At 39.6% G+C, this 20,341-nt stretch overlaps 1 protein-coding gene and 1 pseudogene across 3 annotated transcripts in view; both read right to left on the bottom strand.

Moving 5' to 3' along the window:
- Positions 1–2,836: 2,836 nt before the first annotated feature.
- The window catches only part of PRRG1 (proline rich and Gla domain 1), a 111,641-nt gene continuing 94,136 nt past the window's right edge, over positions 2,837–20,341 (bottom strand). For all 3 annotated transcript variants that reach the window (XM_004063984.4, XM_004063985.4, XM_055375551.2), the window contains exon 4: positions 2,837–6,992. In XM_004063984.4, the coding sequence (XP_004064032.1) occupies positions 6,507–6,992 (486 nt within the window). In that variant the 3' untranslated portion in view covers positions 2,837–6,506. The remainder of the gene's footprint in view (positions 6,993–20,341) is intronic.
- Positions 17,724–20,282, bottom strand: LOC134757933 (putative ferritin heavy polypeptide-like 19; annotated as a pseudogene).

The raw sequence follows: 20,341 nt of genomic DNA, 5'->3' as shown, positions 1-20,341 counted from the left end.
ATAATGACTCTAAATGGCCAGAAAACAGCACTTTCAATTTCTCCATCCTACAAGATCTAGATAATTCTTGTCATAAAATGGGCAAATGGTCTAAGGTGCTTGATATCCAGGCATTCTTTTACACATCGGCCCCTCCCTAGTCTCTGTTCCCAATGCAACTCATCCCAAATCTTCCTTCTTTCCCTCCCGCCTGTCCCCTAGGTCCCAACCCCAAGCATCACAAGTCTTTTCAATCTTCCTTTTCTACCGACCCATCTGACCTCTCCCCTCCTGAATCAGGCTCCAATTCTTCCTCAGCCTCTGCTCCCCCACCCTATAATCCTTCTATCACCTCCCCTCCTCACACCCAGTCCGGCTTACAGTTTCATTCTGCCACTAGCCCTCCCCAATCAGCCCAACAATTTCCTCTTAAAGAGGTGGCTGGAGCTAAAGGCATAGTCAAGGTTAATATTCCTTTTTCTTTATCCGACCTCTCCCAAATCAATGAGCATTTAGGCTCTTTTTCATCAAATATAAAAACCCAGCCCAGTTCATGGCTCATTTGGCAGCAACCCTAAGACGCTTTACAGCCCTAGACCCTGAAGGGTCAGAAGGCCGTGTCATTCTAAATATGCATTTTATCACCCAGTCAGCTCCTGACATTAGAAAAAAGCTTCAAAAATTAGAATCCAGCCCTCAAACCCCACAACAGGAATTAATCAACCTCACCTTCAAGGTGTACAATAATAGAGAGGAGACAGTCAGACAGCAACGCATTTCTGAGTTACAATTACTTGCCTCTGCTGTGAGACAAAACCCAGCCGCACCTCCAGCACACAAGAACTTCAAAATGCCTAAGCCTCACATGCCTAAGCCGCAGCGGTCAAGCATTCCTACAGGACCTCCTCCATCAGGATCTTGCTTCAAGTGCCAGAAATCTGGCCACTGGGCCAAGGAATGCCCGCAGCCCAGGAGTCCCCCTAAGCCATGTCCCATCTGTGCGGGACCCCACTGGAAATCAGACCATCCAACTTGCCCAGCAGCCACTCCCGGAGCCCCTGGAACTCTGGCCCAAGGCTGTCTGACTGACCCCTTTCCAGATCTCCTTGGCTTAGCAGCTGAATACTGACGCTGCCCGATTGCCTTGGAAGCCCCCTGGACCATCACGGACACCGTCGAGTAACTCTCACAGTGGAGGGTAAGTCCATCCCCTGTTTAATCAATACAGGGGCTACCCACTCCACATTACCTTCTTTTCAAGGGCCTGTTTCCCTTGCCCCCATAACTGTTGTGGGTATTGATGGCCAAGCTTCAAAACCCCTTAAAACTCCCCTACTCTGGTGCCAACTTGGACAACATTCTTTTATGCACTCTTTTTTAGTTATCCCCACCTGCCCAGTTCCCTTATTAGGCCGAGACATTTTAACCAAATTATCTGCTTCCCTGACTATTCCTGGACTACAGCCACATCTCATTGCCACCCTTCTTCTAAACCCAAAGCCTCCTTCACGTCTTCCTCTCGTATCCCCCCACCTTAACCCACAAGTATGGGATACCTCTACTCCCTCCCTGGCAACCGATCACACACCCATTACTCTCCCATTAAAACCTAATCACCCTTACCCCACTCAATGCCAGTATCCCATCCCACAACAGGCTTTAAGGGGATTAAAGCCTGTTATCACTCGCCTGCTACAGCATGGGCTTCTAAAACCTATAAACTTGGTCGGGCACAGTGGCTCACGCCTGTAATCCCAGCACTCTGGGAGGCTGAGGTGGGCAGATCACGAGGTCAGGAGATTGAGACCATTCTAGCTAACACGGTGAAACCCTGTCTCTACTAAAAATACAAAAAATTAGCCGGGCGTGGTGGCGGGCACCTGTAGTCCCAGCTACTTGGGAGGCTGAGGCAGGAGAATGGCATGAACCCGGGAGGCGGAGCTTGCAGTGAGCCAAGATCGTGCCACTGTACTCCAGCCTGGGTGACAGAGCAAGACTCCGTCTCATAAAAAAATAAATAAATAAATAAATAAATAAATAAAAGGCAAGTCTATATGGCCACAGCCAAATATGAACTTTTAAAAAGTGACCTATTATGACAGATGTTAGAATCATGGTATCTTTAAGGAAGGGGAATGAGGAAGCCTTCTGGAGTGCTAGAAATTTCTTGATCTAGGTTTTGGGTTTTATGATTGTAGTCATCAATGTGTAAGTTATATAACTTTTAGAAATTGCTATAGATTTTTAAAAGTACCTTTTAAAGACTACTTGGACAACTCTTTGAGGACTTTTGCTTATAAAATTAGACTTATAATTTATATTTAAAATTCATCCTTGAATATGGAGTAAATAATTTTAATTCTTGTTACCATATCAACTCATGTTCTTGGTTAGTGATGTGACAAACCAACTTTTAGTCTTTGAGGTAGCTCTACACATAGGAAGATGCCCTTTGGTCACAATGTTTTCATCTTGTGCTTTCTTTTCAAATGCAAGCTGTTCTGCTAAGCAGGAAACAACAGGCTCCTTGGCGTCTATAGACAACACTATTCCCAGGACTTGACAAACTACACTATGCAGGGAGCTCAGTCTATTCCTTTAGAGCAATTGTTTCCATTTTGTATCATGCCAAAGTCATTCAAAAGTAGTACAGAAAGTTCTTTCTTATGCTGAGAACACTCTGAGGTTTTGATCAGATGATTTCTGTTGTTTTTACTGACCTATATTCCCTAAATCCATAAGAAAAAAGAAACATAACCATTTTACCTTATTAAAAAGAACATAATTAATAAGAACATATGCAGCGTATTTACCACCTAACCATAATATGATTAACACATGGCAGAAAAAAAATCTCTTGGGTTTAAAAATAGCTTTATTTAGCATACCAAAAACACAGAAACATAAGAAAGACCCTACCTAGTATAAACATAAAAATAGTTAAATACCATAATTTAATGTAAACCAAGCATCTTAAAATGAGAAATATTATAATAAAATACATACTATTTACACAGAAGCAAGTTAAAGCTACCTCCACAGTTATTGGATCACATCATCAATCTTGAAGTCATCATTAAAAATGAAACAAACACAACATATCTATCTGTACTGGTCAATAGGAAAAGAAGAAATCATTATATTTACTTTAAGGAAGTATAATTTTTTGTGACATTTAGAGCAAGGAGGCAGAAAGTGCCAATTCTAGGATTCCAGACACAACTACTGCACATGCAGGAATGTAAACCATTCCACAGGAAGACCACTGAGCCTGTTCTTTTATTTAAATGCAAACTGGTTGATTCAATTCAGTTACTCCTTAAGAAAGGTACTAAATATATTCTGTAAAAATAAACTTTTAAAAAACAATCAAAGGTGAATGTAATATCAATCAGGTAAGAAAGACAAAAGCATAAAAAATATATATTATTCCAAACAAACCCCTTAATTTTAACGAATGCTAAGAAACTCAGTTTATAAAACCAGATGGGGTAGCAAAAGGGATTTTAAAAAACATAAAAGCCAAATCAAACTCAAACCAAACAAACAAACCTAAGATAATGTTTCTTGAAGACAGTGGTATTTTGTTTATCCTATCATTATCATGCAACAGCCACCATGAGATCTGTGGCTGATAGAGCTATTACTGTGAAGTAGTATGTTCTTTGACCAACAGTCTAAAAAGCTACAGTCATTGATCAGTTTAAGCATTTGGCTTTTTGGCTTCAAACATCAACATTCATTCTGATACTGCAATTTAGGTGTCTCTAAAAAGCAGCATTATATCCAATATCAGCAGTTTAAAATGTAAAATAAAGTTGCAAGAAATCACACTAACAGAATATCCTGCTCCTATGTCTAATCCTGTAGCTCTAAAACTTTTGGTCTCTGGACCCCCTTACACTCTTAACATTTATTGAGGATCTGGATGCCAAAGTACTTTTGTTCATGAGGTTTATATCTACCAATATTCACCATACTAAAAAAACCTGAAAATTTTTGAAGTATTAACTTATTTAAACATAGTAAACCCATTACATGCTAACACAAATAACATTTTATGAAAAATAGCCATATTTTCAAAAACAAAAAAAGAGATTTGTGAGAAGATGGCAATGTTTTACATTTGAAACACTTTTTTTGAGATAGAGTGAAAAGACAATGTCTTCACATTATAATAAAAATATTGTGATCTCATAGTCCCCCCTGAAAGGCTCTCAAGGAACCCAGGGGTCCATTGGCCATACTTTGAAAACTGCTGGTCTAATCTAAAGCCTGACATTAAAGACAAAAAAATGTCCACACAAAAGGTGTCTTAATTTTCATTTAAAAATAAACAAAAAAACCCCACATATACATACACAGTTCACTGGATCAAACACTTCTACCTTCAGCTTTAAATAGAAGCCAAAGATATCTGATGTGTACTCATGGCAAAACTAAAAATGTCATTTCTGAGACCAGGGTCAAGATATAATCAATCATTTTCAGTCCATAAAAGCTACTAAACCTATTAACTAGCACACACGTCTTACTTCCCTTTCCATCATTTGCTTAAACCTGTTTGTGTTGTGTGGGCTATCATCTTTCAGTTGGCACAGTTTCAGAACAGACCAGAGCATGGCAGGGGTTCTCTAACAGCCCACACACTCAGATTAGGAATATGTTACCCATTTATGGGGCAGCCTGCTCTATTTCTCACTGTGTGAAAGCTCTCATACAATTTAGGAAAACAGAGGGGAAAATTCTCCTTGAAGCACAATAATAATAACATTACGAACTTAGTGTAGATAGCTCTTCACAGTTTACAAATTTCTTACATACACACCATCTCATTTGATCCTTGTAAAGCCCTTAGAGAAGTGCAGGACAAATGATGTTATCCCCATTTTAGAGTTGAGGAGGTTGAGGGTCAGATATGATTCTTGCTCAAGGTACAGTGGTGGCAAGCATGTGATAGAGGGAGATCTGAGTTCAGGTCATCTGACTCCTACTTCAGGATTCCCCTCAGTGTTCCTCCTTCCTTTGGTTCCAGGGCAGGACTTGGGGAGGAGTCTGTAGGGATGGAGCTGGAAGCAGCAGGAAATGACACACCTGAAACCTACATTCCTTCTGCCTGCCTCATCAATCATTTTATCCAACGCTGAAAAGTTTGGAAGTGGTACAAATATTTCCCTTAACTGACCTAATGAATTTGCCATCAGTGCAAACAAAATGAAACTTTATGAACAACTGTCTTGTTTTCTTTTATTTCTCAGCCAGCTTATGTTGGCAACCCATTTACAGCCTGTTCTCTCTGCTCCAAGAAAAAAGTAAAAACCCTACAGTTAAAAAAATACCTGACGAAAATACAAAAGGAAGTAGCAACAATGATGAGATCTGTGTGGGGCTATTACTAGATTTATTGTGCACCTAGCATAACATGGACTTTGCAATCTTCTTCTACCACTTGGAGGGCAATATAAAAATCACAGTTGATAATTCAATGGAAAATTACCTCCTAACAATCTTGAGGCAAAGACATCAGCCTATATAAAAATATTAAGAAAATAATTTCAAAAATTTTATTTTAACTAAACTCTTAAGGGCTTGAAAATTCTGTGGGAGTAGGAGAGAGTGTAGAACGTACAGTAAAAGGCAATAAAACAGTGGGAATAATTTTACCAGCTATGAGTAAAGGAGTAATGGGTATTTACTGCCTGTCATTAATCCACACATATATCCATTTCAGAAATTATTTTGTTGCCTGGAAATCTGTCTCATCAAGATGTTAATATACATCGCAGGAGATATTCAAGATGCTAAGAAAACACTGTTTAATTTTGGAAGTGTGGGGGAGTGGTCAACCAAAAAAAAAAATCCCTATTACAAAACAAGCCGAATGCCACCAAATACCTTATTGCTATCTGCTGTAAGCAAGTTATCAGTAGCTTATGCATTATTGCTCACACACACTTTTTCTCTTTCTATTTATAACATCAAGAATGACTATGTGTAATTTTTTTCTTTTTAAGGTAGATGAAGAATTATCAAGTTAACAAAAGCCAGTCAGAATTAGAAAACATGCTAAGTACATCCAGTTTGCAAAAATCTACAGCATGTCACTGGCTATTACACAAATTCTTGATACTCTTGTTTTGCAATTTTGGTGAGTAATGCTCTCCTTCCAGGTGATTTAGGTAGAAGTTAATGGATTTTTAAGACAGTTTTACGTATATTGTGTTGATGCATACACATGTATATATGCCTATACACACATATATACACTTACATGTATGTCTCATCACATCACAGAAAGACCCCCATTAGTATGTTTTCCCTCTTCATATATTTCCCCTAGCAAAAAATGAGCATGGATAATGATTCTATAACAAGAAACAAAACTAAAGAAAATAAAACAAGTGTGAAGTGGTATGCTGTAAGAGTCCAATAAAATAAGTCAATGAACATTTATGTAGTGGTAAAGTGCTAGAAAGTTCTTTCATTAGTATTTTAAAAATGATTAGAGTAAAAAGAAGTTTGCAGCTTCATTTGATGGTGGTGACCACAGGCACCATAGGAATGGCACTGGCTGAGTTGGAGTTGACTATGTCCTCATACTCCGGGGGTGGGTCTAAATGAGGTTCTGTTTCACTCCTCTGCAGGTTCACTTGGCCAGTGGCTTCCTCATAGGTTGGTGGGGGATCACAATTGGACAGGCGAGTAGAGACGGAATCTGAGCGCCCAACTACGTATCCCAGAAAGCCTGGAGACAATCCACTGCTGTCAAACACTTCATCTGGTGGGGGGGGTGGGGTGATAATATTAAGGTGCTGAGGGAAAGGAATGTGGCCTTCAGTCACTGTCTGTCTACGAGTTTTGTTTCTTAGGAAGCATCTCCAGATTAGGAAAATGACAAGGAGGATAATGAAGAGGCCAAAGATTAACGGAAAGGTAAGGTAAAACTGAAACCAGTCACTTCCTCGGTTACTCTCCCCTTGTTGCGCTTTTGTGTAGGTGCTCCAAAACTCCTTCTGAAAATACAATACAAAATAAATAGAAAATCAGTACGAATAAAAGATGGAAAATACCAGATGAATAAATGTCTGGGTTCAATGAACATAATGAACAAAAACCCAAAACCAAATTTGCTGAATCAAAGGATCTACAAGTCTATATTTTCCATGTGACAAGAAATTACAAATACATAATTGTGCTCCTTCTGGATCCTCCCTAAAATGGTCAGTCAGAATCCAAGAGTGTTTTTAAAGACTTGGAGTTATTTATATTTTCAGCTATGATACTTTAGAGGGAAAAATAAGTAATGAGGGTTTTCCCCTTTACTAATTATACCAAATAATTTACTGTTAAAATATGTTAAATATCATCACTCTCCATATCCAACTACAAGATTCTCATCACATGATCCCTATCATCATTAATAGTATGTACAAGTTTAGGCGGTTGTAGTCTTTCAGTACTCAAACACTCCAGAAACACCTTGTTTTCTAATGGTTCTGTTTGGGGTTCCTTGCCACCAGACATTCCTCCTCAGCTCCCTCTCCAACCCCAAAGTTTAGTGCACAGATGTTGACTGAAGGTCAAAATTATATATTGTTCCTAGGAGAGACCTCAGGCTGGTGAAGAAGCTGCATTAGGTTACTTCTAAACCTGGACCTTAATCCCAAATGAAAAGTAGTCCAGTAGTTCAAGACTTTAACGCATGTAGGGGAAGTATTTAAAAGATAAAAAGGAAACTTGACCCAATTACTAGTTATGAAACCTGGTCAAGTTACTCCTTTAGGCCTCAGTTTCCTCACTTGTAAAATGGTATAATACAAACCTACCTTATAGGCTGCCTGTGCATTAAGTGAGATAACATTTATAACATGTCTAATTAAGTCCCTGGCATATAAATACTCAGTACATATTAGTGATTATAATTAATTTTATATATTATAATCAAATCTCTGCTTCAAAATGACTGATTACCTATCCCTTACTTTGATACAAAGATCACCCTCAATTGCAATGCTATTCACTGCATTTATCAAAGTGCTTTTCTTACAATCATGTTTATTTGCAGGTATTATGGGTCACTGATAAGATCTGAAATGTCTGCCATTTCATATTATTTAATTATCTGGCATCAAGGGAGGGAGCCCTTGGAATGCAAATTGGAAAAAGAAGAGCTGGGGAGAGGAGTTAGCTCACTAAACAAATGGACAAATAGAGGTAGTTGGATTACACCTGGAATTCTGAACTCAGATGTCCCATGAGGGCATGGAATTTAGATAAAACACCAAATTTGGTCCAAACTAATACTATGGGCACTAAAGCTGCTTGTTTTATAGTAATGTATTTTACTTCACTTAGTTATATAGCTTTTTAAAGAACCCTGTGGTCATAAAAATGACTCCTGAATGAGGTCTCTAAGGTACATTATTACTCCAACATTCTATAATTCTAAGAGGAACTGGACATGTTATAAGAAACATTGTATGATTTACTAAAGGCTGTACAGGTTCGCAATGAATTTCACCTAAAAATCCAGATGAAAATATGCAAGATTCGATATTAAAAAAAGCCCAAAGAAGAAAAAGTAGAGTCTAGATACAGCATTCATCTCAGGATAATATCTAAAAGCTGAAATTGTCAAAGTACTCATTTGCTTCACTAATATGGATATATATTCACAGGTAAAAACTATTAAATATAGATGTATGAAGACTTTTTACACAATAAATTTGCTCCTAAAATTGCACATCATTAATTTTTTATATAACTATCACTTTTAGGATTGAAAAAAGTGAATTATATAAAATTTCACTCCTGTAAAAACAGCAAAAATGGGGCTGGGTGTGGTGGCTCATGCCTGTAATCCCAGCACTTTGGGAGGCTGAGGCAGGCGATCACCTGAGGTGGAGAGTTCGAGACCAGCCTGACCAACATGGAGAAACCCTGTCTCTACTAAAAATACAAAATTAGCTGGGCGTGGTGGCGCATGCCTGTAGTCCCAGCTACTCGGGAGGCTGAGGCAGGAGAACTGCTTGAAACTGGGAGGCGGAGGTTGCGGGTGAGCCAAGATTGCGTCATTGCATTCCAGCCTGGGCAACAAGAGCGAAACTCTGTCTCAACAAAACAAAACAAAACAAAACAAAAACAGCAAAAATGAAAACGAATCACTTGTAGTTCCATCATAAAGATGTAAGCAGTACTAACATTTTGGTTTACATCATTTAAAAAATTTCTTTACATCTCTTTCTCCTGTACACTTGCCAATCACAGTTGCACTCCTAAAAAATAACAGACTCTTTTACAAATTTGGAATCAAACTGCACCAAGTAGAATAAAGTAAACTTATCAAGTATCTGATCTATAGTAAATTTTCCTTTATCTGCAGGTGAGACTTTAATCTCTCTCTTCCCAGTCTCTCAGGTCACCACTTCCTTTTACTCTATTTCAATTTATCCAAAAATACCAATAAATATATGTGATTTAAATAATTATATGATGCTAACCTTAGAAAAACACAATAAAATGTAGCTCTTTTATATTGTCCACATTACTTTGGAATACCCAAAGATTAATCTACATGAATGTTTTTTGCACGCTTGCTTGCATAATTCAATTTCTCTGTTTTTTGGCATTCTGGGAAATAAAAAATTTTTAGTCTAATTCTTTCCCCTTTGGAAAAAATTACAGAGAAATAATTGGGCATTTATTTTGAATGGATAAAAACAAAGCTTAGGCAAAAACTGAATTAGTAAACCAGATTTTAATTTTACAGGTAGTAACTTAATTAATCTTTAACACATAAAATACTGTAGGCTCTGTTATCATCCTCACTTTGCAGATGAGGAAAGGGAGGCTCAGAGAGGTTACATAATGATAAAGTCAAGGTCATTTAACATCTGAACATCGGAGCTGGGATTTCAACCCAAGACATCTGGCACCAGAGCAAACCAACAAGCAATCTGCCTTGATGTATAAGTAATTCGGAACCAGTTTGGCTACTTTCCTAAAATTCAATCTTCCATCATTTTCAATGTGTAGTCAAAAGCAAGCTGCCTCATTTTACAGATTAAATACTTTCAATTAGGGTAACAATGATCTGAATAAAAACACAATGACAGATTTATCTGGAAAAGAGACTGATATGTCCTTGAGGCCAGAGGGTCAGAAGAAAATTCATGTGAAATCAGCTCTAATAATTATCATTGAAACAAGTAATTTCAAATTGTTTCTGTAAGCTATTTATACAGTTCTTTTTCTTTTGAAATCAGCAAAAAGATACTTAGAATAAGCAAATGATTTCAAAACTTGGTAGAGCAGTGCTTTAGAAGGATTTAACATTAGTGGCTGGCAATAATGTGGCACAAATGTATGTGCCTAAACAAGAATTACTATCATAATTGAATCATACTTTTATAGCAATCTTAAGCATGATGTAAAAGAGTGAATGAAGAAAAGAGTCATTAAAGGAACTCTATAGTTTTAGCTCAAGATAAAATTAAAGAAGTGATAAACACAATCTGGAGCTGCCAGAGAGGTCCGACAACAATTTCAGAGGGAAGAGCCCCAAGAGGTAGACGTTTCATCCTGTGAGCTGAGTGCTAGAACAAAATGCAGTAGGTGCAAGATTCTTACAAAGAATATTTGTTTCCCTTTTATAAAATGTGTGCTTTTTCTGTTTTGAATGTTCTCACTGCCATTTACGAACAAAATTTGAGTGACTCAAGACCTGACCTCAAGGCTTTCATAATTGCAAAGACAGTAGAGTGGGGCATGTTTTGCAATCTGATCAATCAGCTCAGAACCTACATACAAAAGTTGGGAAGTGGATGATTTTCCCATTGAGTATGTATTGATGAGGAGGGCCTAGCAGCATTTATATACAGCTCTCCTACAGCTTCTCCCTATCCTTGAAAGAGAATGACATTAAAGGGGAGGAAGGACCTTAGGAGATGGGGGACTAAAAACCAATCCTAACTCCAAAAGCTGCCTTGTTGAGAGTAGAAGGCAGAAATACCCCCAAGCTGGAAAATCCAAGCAAGTGTAGTCCAACTTTTTAAGACTCCTTATCAAAAGTGATACTCTAGGGAAAATGGCTGGACTTACAAGTCACTTAACATCTTTGGGTCAATTTCTTTGTCTCTAAGGTAGTAACATGTATATCTAAGCTATGAAAAAGTAGAAACAGATCATTTTTAAACTGATACATAATGTGGAGGTGTGGTAGCACAAACCTGTACCCTCAGCTACTTCAGAGGCTGAGGTGTGAGGGTCCCTTGAGCCCAGGAGTTAGAGACAAACCTGGGAAACATAGGGAGACTCTAGCTCTTTAAAAAGTATCTTAAAAGATATGTTTTGTATTCTTTTGTCAAAAAGTAAGGTATTATCTTGAAAACTGTCAGTACAAGATGGACAAGTTACTGGGAAACAATATTATGCTGGGCATGATAAGCATCAATTCAATTTACTACCAGTTGAAGATGATATGGCTGGGGGATGAAGACCAAAGGTTGGTGGCATGCTGTTTCAATTAATTATGGGCACTATATTTTGTAAGGTGGCACACAGGTTACATAAAGGAAATTCTAGTAATTTAGATGGAATTATTTGCAAATGGTTATGGTTTGGATTCAGGACACTTGAATAGAACTGAAGCAGGAGAATAGGGTCTGGAGATAGGGAGCTTTCACTTCAGCCTGTGATTGGTCACAGGCCAAGTCTTCATTTGCATAGGGTGTAACTCCACTTCAGCCTTCAATTGGTTGCAGGACAAGTCTTCATTTGCATAGGCTATAACTTCACTTCAGCCTCTGACTGCTCACAGGTCAGGTGTTCATTTACACAGGGTGTAACCAATAGGAAACCTCTAAAGGGTACTTAAACCCCAGAAGATTTTGCAACCGGGGCTCTTTAGCCGCCTGTTTCTTCAGCTCCTGCTGTGTGGAGGGTACTTTTGCTTCAATAAATCTATGCTTTCGTTGCTTCGTTCTTTTGTTGCTTTGTTTGTGTGTTTTGTCCAATTCTTTGCTCAACACATCAAGAACCTGGATGACTTGTCAAGACCCTACACCGGTAACAGAACCAAAGAAGTGGGAGGATTGGTACCTGTCCTGATGCAATGAGCAAAAGGAGAAATCCCAAGTCCCAGAATGTCACTAGTGACCAGTATGTAAATTGACTGCTAAAACCTCATTCTTTTATATCATTAAGGAGAGAAACGTAAGCTGCAGGATACTGTGAATTATGTTACTATTTGGTATATATCAATGGCATGCATACTTCTCCATAAAACAAAAGTTTGTAAGTGCTATGGTATGGATGTGGTTTCTTCTTGCTAAAACTCATGTTGGTGTTGAATTTCGAAAGACATTATTGTTATGGCAAGCAAGATTTAAAAGTAATCATCCTAGCTACCACATATTTCCAAGATTTCTGCAACATATTGAAGAGAATATTAATGAAAACATTTTGAAAGAAATAAAATTAGAGATATTGTTGCATCTCACTTCTCTGTCTCAAACTTTTAACCATTTCTTTCCAGAAGAAAAATTTGAAACATTAAGGGAAAACAGTTGGGTAAAAGATCCATTTGCTTTTTGAAACTCTGAATCAATAATTGAGCTAAACTTGGTGCCTGAAGAAGAGAATGAATTATTGCAGCTTAGTTCTTCACATACATTGAAGAATGATTATGAGACCTTAAGTTTATCAGCATTTTGATTAAGGTAAAGGAAGACTTTCCATTGTTAAGTAGAAAGAGTGTCCTGCTATTACTACCATTCACATCTAGTTTGTGTGAACTAGGGTTTTCTATCTTAACCCTCTTAAAAACAAAGGAAAGAAACGGGCTGAATGGTGCACCAGCTATGCGGGTAGCATTATCTTCCTGTGTTCCAGACTGGAATGAATTTATGAACAAGGCAAGCACACCATTATTGTAAATAAAATCTTACCTAGTTTTTGTTTTTGTATTTCTTACTTTGTAGTATTTTTCTGTGTTATATTTAAATGGTACTATAACATTGTATGTGATACTTTTGTTATGTTTTGTTATATTTAATAAAATTATTTTATGTTCACTGAAAAAAAAATAAAACTCATGTTGGAAGTTAAATTACCAGCGTGGCAGTGTTGGGAGATGGGCTGTAGTGGGAGGTGTTTGAGTCTGGGGTGGCACATGAATGTCTTGGTGTCCTTCTCGCTGTAGTCAGTGAATTCTTGCTTTGGAGAGACTGGATTAGTTCTCACAGGTATGGATTAGTTTCCGAGAGAGTGGATTGTTATAAAGGGAGGTTCCTCCTCAGGTTTGGTCCCTCTTCACATGTGCCTGCTTCCGCTTTGACCTTCTCTGCTACGTCACGACAGAGCACAAAAGCCCCCACCAGAATCTGAGCAGATACTAGCCCCATGCCCCTTGAACTTCCCAGCCTGCAGAACTGTCAGCTAAATAAATCTCCTCTCTATAAATTAGTCTCAGGGATTCTGTTATAGTAACACACAAAACGGGAAGACAGAAAGGATCTATGGAAAACTCCTAAGGAAGGTAATCTTTCGGTGGGGCTGGTTTGAAAGACACTTGAGAGCCTGCAGTCAGGGACATGAGGAAGTTCATCACATATCATTATATATATTTTACTTCTGAACATTATGGATGTATTACTTCTTCTAACACTTAAAGAAATGCATTATTTCTGGGAAGTCAACAGGTACAGGTAACCCATTCTAGAATCCTGGCTATGAATTACAGGTTGAGATAGCAGCCAGTTAAAGATGCAGACAAAGTTTAGGAACCTGTGTAGACTAATTTCAATTTATTACTAGGAATAGGACACATTGTTACTCACCAACCCCCCAAAAAATTCAGTATTGCCTTAATAAGGATGAAGGAGTAAAATGGCTGTTGGCTAAGTAACCAAAAGTATCTTCTATACTCCTCTTACATGGAGGTGCTATATTAAATCATTATCATCTTAGGTTAAATTAATACAGTATATTGCTTTCATTTCTGCTACACATTGTGTTTGATAGGGAAATTACGCACCAAACTGCAATGACCATATTGGAGGTACAAAGACAATTGCACATTTAAAAATATTTGGTGGCTTTAGGTAAATTCAGGGCCTGTGATAAGTTACTATACAATGGGATTGGTAAACATTTTTTTGTTAAGAACTAGATAGTAAATATTTTAGACTTTGTAGGACATACAGTCTTAGTCTTACATACTAACTCTACCTTTGCAGCATGAACCCAGCAACAGGCAATACGTAAATCAATGGCCATGCATCTGTTCTAATTAAACTTTATTTACAAGAACAGATGGTGGGCTATATTTGGCTTCTAGGCCATATGCTTTTAAGCCATATTGTTTCCAACCCATGCTTGTGAAAAAACAGTTTGCCAAATGATTTATAAAACAATGATTAAAAGTGTGCACATGTTATATATGTGTGGAACATAAACAGAAATGAGAAAAAGTTTCCAAGTCTTTCTGGATATTTGTCGATTCAATAATCGTTGTTGAAGTTACAGTAAGTTTTTGGTGTTTGGTGCAGTATGTGCATGGGGGCATGATTGAGTAAGTTGTTTAAGTTCAAGCATCAGTATTATTTTTCAGTATCCCAGGTTATCCCAAGGTACAGCTAGGTAGAGAACCAGGATGCTAAAGCAGTGCTTCACAAACTTCAGTGTGCACACTCATCACCTGGGAGCCTGTTAAAATGCAGATTCTAATACTGTAGCTCTGGGGTGGAGCTTGAGATTTTGCATTGCTAATGAGCTCTCAGTTTAGACTGATACTTTGGTCCAGACCAACTTTGAGCAGCAAGATGCTAACACTGGTTTTTAATGTCTGGGATGCCTAGGTCCTGCCTCAGAAGCTTATGTATTTGATCTAGGCATTGAAATTTTTTAAAACCTCTGCAGGTGATTTGAATGTGCAGCAAAGCTTGAGAGCCTCTTTGCCAAAGCTCATGATGATGTATCGATTTTAGTTATGTTATCAGTGGCTCTAATGTGTTCCCTTTTTCTCATTCTCCTGTCAAGCGCCGTCTAGCCATTCCTCTCCTTTTCAGCTCCAAACATCCAGATGAAGGTGGGGATCTGGGTTAGGATTTCATCCTGTTGCTCTTGTCCATCTCTGAGGAGTGGGAGGAAGTTAAGGGTGGAAATAGGAGGCTCAGGCAACCTGGGTTTGGGAAGAACAAGCACAGTGTTCTAGGGGTGAATTCAAGGGAAAGCTGGTTGAGATAGAATTGGGGGGGATTACACAGAAAGCTATCACAACAAAACCTGTCTCTAGTCTTGAGCCTGTGTGTGGGACAGCAAAAACAGCCATGTACCCTCCTGAGTTCTGGGGGCACCTGACAACCAAACCAGCTTCTAAGGGTTTTCCCATCTCTGTATGCAGGGTGACATGATGGGTAGAAATACAGTGCTAATGTATACAAGTGAAGTCTTTCCCCCAAAGCGTAAATAATACAAAGGATCTTAGAATTGAGTGGAGGGTGATGAGGGTGATTATGGTGATAACTCATAGCTACCACATAATGTACTTACACCATGCCAGGCACTGCTGTAAGTGATTTACATATATTAACTTATTTAATCTCAGCAACCCAATGAGGTTGATGCTTTTGTGATCTCTATTTTATATATGAAGAAACTGAGGCACAAAAAAATTTAATGACTTGTGCAAGTCAACACGAATGGCTAAGCTGGGATTTGAACCCAGGCAATCTGAAGTTAAGAAACCACTGTAGCAAACTGTCTCTCCAAAGTATGAAAGTAAGAAGAATCCGCAGTGACCTGATGGTTTTAAAAATGTAAACACTCACAAAGAGATGCTCGCTTTGTTCTTCCTTACAGCTAGGAGAGAAAAAATATATATGATCTGAGACAAAGTCGGAGAGGGGAGAGATCCTCAAATCAGGCAGATAAAGAAATAGTGAGAGGACCAAGTTAGACTTAGAAGAGTAAAGGGGCAAGAATACCTTCTGGAAACTTATATGACCATAATCCTCATTTTTAAGAAAGTGTTACAGTTATGAAATAAGGTAATGATTGCATAGCTAAACTTGTTCATATTTTACTACTGTTCAAACCAGTTAGCTTTAAAAAGACTCGAGCTACACATGTAACTTTGAATACTGTATAAAAAACCTGTAATTTTTATCTTTTATATAATAATCTACATGTAGCACTGAAGGAACAAAATGTTTTGAGTAGTTTTTCAGAAACATGCATAATCTAAGGTTTACATACTAATTTCATCTGTTTAGGTAGAGAATAGGCCAAAAGATATGGCAAAGTTGTGAAAGGAGAGAGGAGAAAAACGTAGGCTTACATCACTACCATTTCTCTAAGGAATCTTTTTCTTACTAGGAAATAATTTCATTCTATCCATAGCCATAAGACAAGATAAAAGAACTCTTCTCCACATCTAGAAAGGAGAAACCAGAGGTCACACTGACATCAGGACAAGCTGATTTGAAACTACACTAGGAGTGGACACTGGGGGCCATCGTCTGGAATAAGGTAATGGTCAGGTGGGAACAGAAACTCTCTGGGTGTTCAAACATCTCAACTATACCCTAAATGTTGGCTGCCCTGAGCTTGGGGATAGATTTGTCACACTCTCTCTTACACTTTTTCTGGTGAGCTCATCCAATCACATGACTTCAATACCATCTATAATGTCTCCCTTACGTATATTTCCAAAGCTGACATTCATTTTTCCATCTACTTGATTCACGTTTCCATTTGGATACCTAATAAGGATCTAAGATTTCACATGACATGTATTCCCCAGCCCTCTACCCTAGGTGTCCCCACTGCAAATGTCCTGAGGTTAATAATAGCACCATCAACCCAGGTGCTCAAGATCAAACACCAGAACTTATTGTCCCCATCTCCCAGTCCTCACCTTCTGTCCATGAGCAAAACTTGTCACCTTGTCCAAAATCCATCTGGAACTAGTGAATCTATCTTCATTTCCTCAGCCACTATCACAGTTCAAGCCACACTAGGCTCTCATCTGGATCAGCTACAATGGCTCTACCTGTTCTGCACCTTCAACTCTCCCCAACCCCTCTACATTCTTCAAAGCAGCCAGTCACTGGCTTAACAGTTGGGGGTATTTAATCTACTTTCTATTCATATCACAAATTTGACCTCCAACTTTGACCTTATATTTTTCAGTCCTTCTACTGAGGTATATTTTTTCCATATTAGTTTATTGGAAGAAATGGCACAGTTGAAAGAATAAAAACAGGAGTAGAGGATTTGTAAGGGCAATATGCAGGAAATCACCCCCATATTTGTGGGGAAGCCAACCTAAGGCTCAGTCCCATTATCGCTGTCACTCTGGGTGAGCTTGCCAAAGAGGTACTCTGCCTTGCTGTCATCCAGAGCCCCCATCTTGCTGTCTAGAAACAAGAAAAGTTATCATTTGCTTATTTTAAAAAAAAGTGTTCATGAAAAGTTGAAGACCCCCTTTATTTTAATCCCTGCCCAATCCCACTCCCTTCACTTCTTCCCCAGAGGCAGCCACTAGGATGAATTCCATACCATTGTTTTACACTGTACCATGCACATGCACCCACATATACCAGGGCCCAAGACTGCACACCCCACCTGACGCCATCCACCCCACCCATCTCACCCCACCCTACCCCACCTCACCCCACCCTATCCCACATGCCCTCAGAGTTTATAAGGGGAAGACTAATGTGTTTTCCAGGTGCCCTTAGAATACCTTTCCCCTCCACCCCCACAGATCCTGAGCTGCATGCAGATGGGACAGGACTGGGTGGAGAGACTGCTGGATACCTACTTTAAGCCTGCATGGGGATGTGCCCTGATTCCTAAAAGGTGAGAGTGTTGTAGGCACGCATCAACTGGACACCTTTATTGCTTTGAGAACAGATAACTTTATTGCCAATAATGGTAACACTGAAAGGAAAAAAACTGAAGAGAACGTTCTGAAAGGGCAACATGCACGCCCCTGCCTGGTGGCCTGACCCAGGGAAGGCACACCGTGGCTGTGCGGCCCATCTTGGCTCAGGTGTCTTCCTCGCTGCCACCCAGGGTGAGCTTGTCAAACAGGTACTCTGCCAGGCCTGCTTCTGGGGCTCACGTCTTGCACGGGTTGCTCAGGTAGTCACCCAGCTCTTTGATGGCCTTGACCTGCTGGTTCAGGAAGTGGCTCTCCAGGAAGTCGCATAGCTGGGGGTCACCTTTCTCCATGGCCAGCTGGTGCAGCTCCAGGAGGCTCTGGCTGACACTCTTCTCCAGGTGGAAGGCGCACTCCATGGCCTCGAGCCTGCTCTCCCAGTCTTGACGCTCTGGCTTCCTGATGTCGTGAAAGCAGATGCAGCCACTGTGCTGGTTCTGCAGCCTAATCAGCTCCTGGACGTGCTCCCTCTTCTTGTGCAACTGGCGCAGGAAGTAGCGGCTAAAGTGCTCCAGGGCCGCATTGTCCCGGTCGAAGTAGAAGGCCATGGACAGGTACACGTAGGAAGCATGCAACTCCAGGTTGACGTGGTTGTTGACAGCGGCCTCGCAGTTGGGGTGGTAGTTCTGACGCACCTGCAACACTGGGGTGGTGGCCATGGCAGGCACCTTGGGGTGTGGTGAGCAGGCAGGCGGGAGCTGTGGTAGTAGTGGCTGGCTGAAGGCGGATGGCTAATGGCGGAAAGGGCCGGAAGTGGGTATTTGGGTCCATTATCTGGGGAGGGATGCATTCCTTTTCAGTGGAAGTGGGCAGGGAGGAGAATGAGTACTATGTTCCATGTGCAACCCAGTGAACTCTGCACTGTCTGACCTGTGTCCAGTTTTTAGTTTTGCAGTAACATTTCTAATGTCCAAGGACTTTCTCTTATCCCCTAATTGGTCCCCTCTGTAATAGCTTCTTCTCATTTTACAAACCTATTGTTTTCTTAAATTCTGAGAATATCAATTTGATATTTTTGGTAACATTCTCTTCTGTTTCTGGTATAATAGCTCCTTCCAGATTTAGTTCTGTTTTGTCTAGAGTTTGCCTTGAGTTTAAATATTTTAAAATAGATGGCCGGGCATGGTGTCTCACACCTATAAATCCCAGCACTTTGGGAGGCCAAGGTAGGAGGATCACTTGAGTCCAGGAGTTTGAGACCAGGCTAGGCAACATGGTGGGACCTTGTCTGCACACAATTTTTTTTTTTTAATTAGCCAGGCATGGTGGCATGCACCTGTGGTTCCCACCTACTTGGGAGGCTGAGATGGGAGGATCACTTGGGCACAGGAAGTTGAGGCTGCAATGAGCCATGTTCACAGCTGCACTCCAGCCTTGGCAACAGAACAAGACCCTGTCTCAATTTTAAAACAATAATAAAATAAAATAGAAAACAGCAAAGTGGAATGCAACAGTTTTAACGAAAAACTAATATAAAAGCTAGGTTAATAGGGAATTATAATTTTTATTAATTTATCCCATTTTACTTAATACCCTCCTGGATCTTTATAATCTGTCTTTCAAAGTAATAAAAATGAATCTCTGTAGCATTGAAAATTTTCAATAACTTTAGATAGAACTACTTCTTTATCATCTCTTCTACCCTTTCAAACATTACTCTAGACTTATAATGAAACCTCATCAGTTTCTTTTAACGAAAAGGTAGCTGCCTTGAACTTGATCTCCGCCTCAAACCAAAAAAGTTCAAAATTGTCTGTTTAAAAGTTCAGATTGCCACTTCCCAGATAACAGGAAATCAGCCTCCTCCTATACTCCTCCCAAATCGGCCTAATTATATTGTAGGTTCTGTTAGGTTTTCTTCTCTTCAAGACATTCTGTCTTAGGCTGCAAGTGTGTTAGCTACATGGTATGATGCTGATGAAAACTGGCTTAAGAATCAAAAGCCCCAAGTTCCAATTCCATTCAGAAATTGGAAGTATCACTGGTCTTTTGGACACTTAAAATACTGGTCTAAAGATGGAAAGAATATCACCTGCTTTGTCTATCCGAAAGGACATTGTTCTAAAGAATTTTTAATTAGTAGAGGTCAGGCACGGTGGCTCCTGCCTGTAACCCGAGCACTTTGGGAGGTGAAGGCAGGCGGATCACTTGAGGTCAGGAGTTCAAGACCAGCCTGGCCAACATGGTGAAACCCCGACTCTACCAAGAATACAAAAATTAGCCGGGCATGGTGGCAGGCACATGTAGTCCCAGCTACTCAGGAGGCTGAGGCAGAAGAATCACTTAAATCCAGGAGGCGAAGGCTGCAGTGAGCCGACATTGCGCCATTGCACTCCAGCCTGGGCAACAGAGTGAGTGAGACTCCCTCTCAAAAAAAAAAAAAAAAAAAAAAAGAATTTTAAAGCAGTAGAAATT

Source organism: Gorilla gorilla, chromosome X (assembly GCF_029281585.2).
Source record: "Gorilla gorilla gorilla isolate KB3781 chromosome X, NHGRI_mGorGor1-v2.1_pri, whole genome shotgun sequence".
Lineage (NCBI taxonomy): Eukaryota > Metazoa > Chordata > Mammalia > Primates > Hominidae > Gorilla > Gorilla gorilla.
The sequence above is the reverse complement of the archived record's forward strand: the minus strand, read 5'-3'. Positions and strand labels throughout refer to the sequence as shown.